Raw genomic sequence first — 8083 nt, 5'->3', positions numbered from 1 at the left:
GTTAAAAAAAATTAAACCTCAACGTTAGTTTTTAGAAAGGCTCACACATTATTAACTTTTAGCTTTCAATTCATGGTATGTATGGATAATTTGCTATGTGATGAGGTGTGGCTTTCAAAGTCTGCAAATACTTTTGAAGAAGTTATTAGTGACCCTGTTGCACTAAAGAGTTATGAAAATGAAGAGTTTGAAGAGGTTTTTGCAGTGTGTCTAGAGAAGGAGGTCTTGTGCTTGCCCGAACCTGACTATACAAAGTACTTACACTACAACAATTTCATTTTTCCTAGCTGTAGAGTTATTCAATGGTTTATCAAGGTAAGTTTCCTTTGGCGTTTCAAACTTTAACACAAATATATAACTTAACTGCTGTTCTTGTGGAAATATTTTCTCTCTTTATTTCTTATTTTAATAATAAATTTAGAAAATTTTACTTTGTTTGCACAAAAATATTCAAAATAAAAATAGATGGCATTTGTAATCATTTGTGTGTAAAGAAAATGACTTCTCAGGCTAAATGGTGTCCTTACCTTGTACTTTGCTCTGTCCATTTTTGCTGAACAAAGTACATCATTACTCATCAATAAACTTCTTAATTCCACTTGATTCTTTCATGTGTATGCAGTGTAGAAGCCACTTTAATCTTTCTTTTGGGATAGTTTTCTTGACTATTAATTATCTTCATCGCTTTGTATCCATTTGTCAATGCAATGTAAGGATTGTAGGTTATTTATCAGTTTGCAACATTTGTTGATTACGTACTTTTTTAACATATATGAGAAGTGATAATGAGCATTACTTTTACCAGGATTGGGAATACTGGATGCTTGAATTGCTTTCTATTGCATGCTTATCAATTGCCATAAAGTTGAATGAGATATCAGGACTTTCGTTGCATGAAATTCAGGTGACTAATTGTCATTACATCCATCATTCCTTGTTCATATGATATATTAATTGTATGGCTAGTGGATCACCGTTAATAGCTTTGTGGCATCACGTGAGGTAATTGATCTTTACAATCTCATTTTCAAATTATTTTATTATGTAAAAGTAATTGATCTTTACAATCTCAATTGCATCCTTATCAAGTTAAGGAATGATGAGATGGTCAAGACCTCTTAGTTTGTTTGCAGCTAATGGATATTGCACTGAACATGAATTTGTTTCATGACTTAGTCATGTCTGTTCTCATTTTATTAACAACTAGTGGAGTGCCCGTGCGATGTACGGGTCGGTATTTTACTGTAAGTGAAATAAATACTATTTGTCAGGGTGCTGTTTGTATCATTAGACTGTAAGTGAAAAAATAATATTTGTCAGGGTGTTGTTTGTATATTTTTACTGTAAGTGATATAAATACTATCTGTCAGGATGCTGTTTGTATATAACATAAAGATAATTTGCTTGAAGACTTGATTGTGTTGAAAATATTTTAGAGTTGATTTAAATTATATAAAAGAAACATGGGAAATAAATTAGAAATATTTTGTTTTTCTGGAAAGAAATTATTTTAGATGTATTTAATTGTGAAGAGGGCCTAAATTTTAAAAATAATTTTGTAAAAATGTTTAATGAGCATATGAAAATAATATTTTGATTATAAAAGATAATTTAGACTCATAAAAAAACTATGTTTTAGTCTGTTTTAAAAAATGTTTCGGTGTATACAAATAATTTGTTGTGATGTTAAATAATTTTGTTATCTCTATAAATAATAGTATTTAATTCTGATCCAAAATAAATTTTAATTTAATTCAGGAAAAAAAATTCAAATTTGTAGTTATCTGTTACAGGTGGTGGCAGTATTGAGCTATGTGGTTTTTTGTATAAAGCCAAAAACGGACTACACACAGACGTGGGTAAAAAAAACATAATAGAAACAACAGTGTGTATGAGAACGAAATCAGACAAAGCTGACACATGTTTTTAGTATTTCAATGCAAAGGAAACCGAAAAAGGTAAAGACACAACGAATGGCAGCAACATACAAATAGAAGGTTTAATCCTGCGGCTACACTTTTGATCAAAACAACTTTACTAATTGCAACCATTTATTTGAAACAGAAATTCGAATCATTATATTATTATGGAATAATATAATCTAACTTAAATGTTCATTTGACTTCATCATTTAATCTAATTTAGAAGTCAATATTGACATATCTCTGTTTTCGTTTAAATACCAACAATATTGACCTATCGTTTGAACGTAGTCCACAAAATCAATATAAAAATCAAACGACAAACAAAGCGCTGAGAAAAATTAACGGAACGTAAATATTTGTAATATTGAAGTGAGCAAATTGTCTGGTGGTGGTGGCATGAAACATAAAATATTAAACTTTAAAAAAAAAAGATGAATATAAAAAAACTTAATCATCAAAGTCGGGGTCGGTGTTGCTGTTGTTCCATTCGATGGCTTTCCTTATGAGCAACTCCCATGCATGGTCATGAAAACGGTAGTAAAAGAGTACCTCATCTCCGGCTCTTAAATTTTTTTCATGAATCAGGTTGAACCATGGTTGTGTAATGGCAGGGACGTCATGGTGGATGGTGAGTGGCCATTTGGTGGATTTTGAAAGTCCGTGGTGGATGGTAATACTTTTTTTGGAGTCATACACAAATTTGGAAGCCGCTGCAGGAAGTGTCTGTATCATCAAAAGAAAGAATGGTTAAACAAATTGATGAGGAAACCACAAAGTATGATAGACTGAAAAAAGTGTAGTATAATGCACTAAAGGTAGGTTCTGCTGTAGCATATCATCTGTGATATCAACAGTAAAGATGTATCTCCTTCTATAAATGATGGGTTTTAGGTTAGAGTGGTGGTGTGCAGGTCCGTCAATATGAACGGTGAAAGTGGTGTTTTTGTCATTGGCGACCAAACGTAGAATCACGCTTTCGTGGAGGTTGTGTGCCCTTATAAAATCATTCAAGCCATCAGCAAAAAAACATTTAGTACTGAGTGTTCTTACCCTAATGAAATGTATCTCGCCATCGTAGTGGAATAAAACGTATTTGGGGTAGTTGCGCAACCATTGCCTGTGATAGGTGAAAGGAACTTGGAGAAGGTTCTGCAGGCAAAGAAAGTAAGGCGAGGCAGTTGAAAAAAAATGGAAATGCAGTTAAGTAGAAAATGTTTTTTTTATGTGAAATGTTACCTTTTGAACTCTGAAAGGTGCGGTGAATCTTATGCTGTCCATTGGATCACGTGGGAACTATACGAATAATATGAAAATATTAAGTAACCAAAGGAATAGAGGAAACAGATATAAGAAAGATGAAAATGAGAAGAAGAAGAAGAAGAAGAAATAAATTACAATAGTGGAGCATGATGCGGAAGTGGCCATAAGAATGCAAAGAAGATGAATAGGGAGTCTAGTTTGGTTTGGCAGGATGCGAAGAGGATGAATACGAAGTGCAGTATAGGTATATATATGTGTATAGAAGTGTTGTAAGTGTTGGTGGCGTTATATCGATATAATGACTGATTTAATTAACAAATTAAATGGTGACTCTTGGATGCAAAGAAGATGAATAGGGAGTTTAGTTTGGTTTGGCAGAATGCGAAGAAGATGAAGAGATGTGTCTATATGTAGATATATGTGTATAGAAGTGTTGTAAGTGGCGGTGGTGTTATATCGATATAATGATTGATTTAATTAAGAAATTAAATTAAATGGTGACTCTTTGTTGTTGAACGATGCAAAAAAGAGTTGTGAAGAGTCACAACCCTATATAGCGCTGACGTCTCTCGATAATGATTACATCAGATGTAGTATAGGGAGATACAACTGCACTAATTGTCTTAGTGCATTTATTATGATAGTGCCTTAGTGGTGTAAGTTTTATGTGGGATGGGAAAGCGGTTTTTTTTTGTAAACAAAGTGGAAGTTCAGAAGGCAATCTGATAGCAGAGTAAGCGGGGATATGAAGCGTGTAGGAAGCGTGTACGTATCGGGAAAAGTAAGGGTTGAGCAATAGTTGTGCAGTGTATTTATTAGTAATACGGATTGGTTGGTGTAATTTTAATTTGGCAGTGAATATAAGTTGAATTTATTTGTAGAGTAAGTAGATGTTCAAAAGTTTATGGTATAGGACTGAAAGCATGAATACAAACTGTGGATGGTTGGTCCAGCACCCCAGGGACTTCGAAAACATTTTCATTAAATTAAATCATATGATATCATTCATATTCATCATATCATATCATATCATATTTAATATTAAAGGATTGAAGTTGGATTTATTTGTAGACTAAGTGGAAGTGTAAAAACCAATCGTATAGGAGTGTAAGCACGAATACAAAATGTGCAGGGGTGGTCCAGGTAGTTGGAAAACATTTTCGGTAAATCACATTAAATAAAAAAGGATTTCAATTTAATTAACCATAATATGGATTTGTACGTGTATTTTGTAAATTATTGTATGATTTGTAGTTATATAAAAAAATTACCATGAAATAAACAATTTGATATTGACCATGTAATATAAATTTTCAGATAACATTTGCAGCATTAAATAAATTTGTTGAAGTTGGATCGAATTCTTTTGGAATGCAACAGCATACATGGTATATGTGTTATATGTCAAACTGAACAAAAGGAGCAAAAGAGAATATAATGTAGAATTAAATAAATTAGTTGAAGTTGCATTGAATTCCCCGAAGTGACTATAACAATTTTGGAATGCAACAACATACATAGTGCATGTGTTATATGTAAGACTGAATAAAACAAACAAACAGAAAGGTGTAATTAATGTGACAACATAATTGTATTGTATGATGGAAGGATACCTGTTTATAAATTGGCAAAGACTTCGTTGTAAACAACATTAGTGGTAATATTTTTTGGATTACCATCATTGTCATGTATGAGAATATGAAGTCCATCTTTGCTTTTGACCCTTGAGAGTGCAACATATAGTTGGTCATGACTAAAAACTGGGTGTGGCAAATACTGTCCTATGTGGTGTAATGATTGTCCCTGAGATTTGTTTATAGGCATAGCATAAGAAACTATGAATGGAAACTGCCTCTTTATAAGTTTGAATGGCCATGAAGATTCAGAAGGAGACATATTTATTTTGGGTATGTATGTCCTATTTCCTAAATTAGGCCCAGTAATTACTTCAGCCTCAATCACATTAGATCCGAGTTTGGTGATAATGAGCCTAGTTCCATTGCACAGGCCATCAGTCTAGTCGAGATTTCGTAATAGCATGATTGGAGTTCCAACCTTAAGTTTTAATTTATGATTAGGTATACCTGATGTTTGCAATGAATATAGGAATTTAGGGGGCAATAATGCAAAACAGGATTAAGCATCTGATTTATCAATACTATCTGTGCTGCAATACTCTTTTTCGTGATTGGGTATAAGTGATAGGACATAATCATTTATTTTGTCAACAATTTCTTTTTTAGAGGCAAGAACAACTCTTTTTTGCAAGTAATCTGTGTCACTGTAGTTATCTATCAAGCTGGGATAGGTGGCTTCAACAATAGCATGGATAGGATCATCATAATTTTTTATGAGAAACTCATCTGGAATAGTGATTTCTGAAAATCCGTCATTATATTGTCTAATTTTTCCATCTCTTATGTCAAGTAGCCAATGTGAAAATTGTTTGAGTTCTTCATTGTTGGGGAGTAGTTGATAGCAATCTCATGTTTTTTGTAAGTTTAAGAATTTGGCAATGGTCCCAAATGTATGATGCATTTATAGTTGCATGGACGATGTCTGAGCGATTACCTTTTGGAACAATTGGCAAGATCTGTCGGAAATCTCCCCCAAAAACCATAATTTTCCCTCCAAAAGGCATATTGTTTTGCATGATGTCTTTAAGACTTTTATCTAGTGCCTCAAATGCAAATTTGTGACACATTGGAGCTTCATCCCAAACTATTAGTTTTGTAACCTTTAATAATTCAGCTAACTCACTGCCTTGATGAATATTGCATGTTGAATTTTCTGTTGCAGGGACTGGTATAGCAAATTTGGAATGTGCAGTCTGACCACCAGGCAATAGTAATGAAGCAATTCCACTTGAAGCAACTGTACAAACAATTCCACCATTGGAGCGTATACCAGATGATAAGGTTGTCCAAACAAATGTTTTGTCAGTTCCACCATATCCATAGAGAAAGTAAACTGCAGCTGATTGAGTGTTAACCACAGACATAATGGTATCGACAAAAGTTTTTTGCTCATCTGTAATTATATATTCACATATTAACAAATAGTAATATATACTATTGTGATTAAGGAGTTCCTATATCAAATGTGTCATAATTTGTGAATACCTGTCAGCAATTGGTATGCCGTGTTGTATTGTTCTGCTAACATTTCTTTGTCATATGCCATTTCATTATGGATCAGATTATTATGATGTTGGTTTCGTGCATATCCTATTGGGTATGGCATGGATGGAAAATCTCGCAAGCTTCTTCTGTTCGCTTGTAGCATATTCTCAATCTCAGTTAAGCATAAATGAATTGTTTCCTTTTCAGTAAGGCGAATACCTGTGATTAGCAAAATAATAAACATAATGATTATGAGTAAACAATATTTATTTAGAATATATAAAATCACCTTGTTTTCTATGATTGAATATGATATCATCTGCCATCCATTGCCATGCCTGTTGCCAAACATATTTTGGTCTGTCCATGGTGTTCATAAATAAAAACTTGACAAATAATTTTCTTAGGTAGTGTGCAGTACCCCAATTATTAGCTTCCTGTAAAGCACTAATAAATTCTTGATCACTACCTAGGAAGCCTTTTGCAAAACATGCTTCCCTAAATGTAGGATATACCAGATCGTTGACTGTTCTAATGTCACTGTAAGACTGTGCACCTTTGGCAGTGGATAGCATCATTCTAAGGTAAAATAGTTCACCAGCTGAAGGTGGGACCCATATGAGTCTGCCTATTGTATTCCCTTATTTTCTTGGTTGCCAGCATCTTTTGCGGGCGACATAAACAAATCTTGAGACATATTGATGATATGTAAGATCCCGTCCATAAGAATATATTTTGTTAGAATGCATCCAAGCTGTGAACATGGATTCTTTTATTGTGTTTTTTGATAGGACTTCACCTATTTGTTGATCATCTTTCCAGTAAACATGTTGTTGATTTTCAAGGTGAAAATATAGCCGCTCCACTGCCGGGGAATGCACATGCATTGGGAATGCAAAAATTTTCCAACATGCTTCTGGGAGAGATACATATCTATTGATTCAAGCAGTACATATATATTGTTGAAGATAGAATCAGATGTTGCTAAGTTTGAGTTAAACATATAACATCAAATAAATTAATTTATGTTAAATGATTTCGTTAATCAAATCAGGTGAGAATAGAAGGATACCTACAATCAAGATATTGCTTAATTTCATCTTGATTTCCAATAGAAGCTGTGATACGGTCAGAACCTTTGTTGATGTATTTGAACAGATATTTAATGGATGTACTTTGATTACACCATTCCCCGTTTAAGTGTGTTTTTGTAGATTGTATGGTACAACAAATCTGTTATCTAGTTCAATTCCATTTTTCATGACTGTACGACCATCATTTCTTCTCCTATAAACTGGGAATCCATCCGGGTCAACAATTGTTGCTCCATGGAATTTTTTTGGAAAATATCTAATGCACTTTCCATTGACCATACATGGTGATTTTTTATTTGCAAACCCACATGGTCCATGCATCATATGGTTGGACACAATTTCAAATAATTGTGCCTGGCTCTGTTTGTCAGGTATTTTTGCTGAAATCATTTGATCAATATCGTGTGAGTTTGGTAACTTGTTTGAAGGGTGCAGAAAAATTAAAATGTGGGCATGTCGCAATCCTCTTTTTTTCCACTCAATTGTATAAATATCTGTAATAAACTTACATCAGTGATATTATAAACATCAACTTAGAAAGTAGGGAAAAAGTCATAGAATTTTTTTTTACTTACATCCAATAATGTTGCCAAAGATATTGCCATGTTTTAAGTCATTCATTAATTGATTGAGTTTTATTTTGAAAACTCGTGTGATAATATCAGGGCAATTATTGGGGGTC

The 8083-nt window shown here is 33.3% G+C and overlaps 1 protein-coding gene and 1 pseudogene across 2 annotated transcripts; one reads left to right on the top strand and one right to left on the bottom strand.

Moving 5' to 3' along the window:
- Window positions 1–6: 6 nt before the first annotated feature.
- LOC102667352 (cyclin-D4-1) lies at window positions 7–1383 on the top strand. 2 transcript variants are annotated; one of them, XR_005892054.1, is made up of 2 exons: window positions 7–709; window positions 806–1383. XR_005892054.1 is itself a non-coding variant. In XM_014776581.2 (2 exons), exons 1-2 carry the CDS (start codon window positions 73–75, stop codon window positions 944–946), a joined length of 384 nt encoding a protein of 127 aa, XP_014632067.1. In that variant the 5' UTR covers window positions 7–72; the 3' UTR covers window positions 947–1383. The 2 variants fall into 2 exon arrangements, 1 of the variants encoding a protein (XP_014632067.1); XM_014776581.2 differs by having other exon boundaries at window positions 7–315.
- A 989-nt stretch (window positions 1384–2372) lies between these two features.
- LOC113001860 (ATP-dependent DNA helicase PIF1-like) lies at window positions 2373–6882 on the bottom strand (annotated as a pseudogene).
- Window positions 6883–8083: the final 1201 nt, after the last annotated feature.

The sequence above is a fragment of the Glycine max genome, chromosome 6 (genome assembly GCF_000004515.6).
Source record: "Glycine max cultivar Williams 82 chromosome 6, Glycine_max_v4.0, whole genome shotgun sequence".
In the NCBI taxonomy this organism is placed as follows: domain Eukaryota; kingdom Viridiplantae; phylum Streptophyta; class Magnoliopsida; order Fabales; family Fabaceae; genus Glycine; species Glycine max.
The sequence above is the reverse complement of the archived record's forward strand: the minus strand, read 5'-3'. Positions and strand labels throughout refer to the sequence as shown.

What these genes read in the sequence shown, in the direction of transcription:
- LOC102667352 (XM_014776581.2), top strand. Translation starts at nt 73, where the DNA reads ATGGTATGTATGGATAATTTGCTATGTGATGAGGTGTGGCTTTCAAAG. An exon ending in TTATTCAATGGTTTATCAAG is followed by an intron (nt 316 to 805) that starts GTAAGTTTCCTT and finishes TACTTTTACCAG; the next exon opens with GATTGGGAATACTGGATGCT.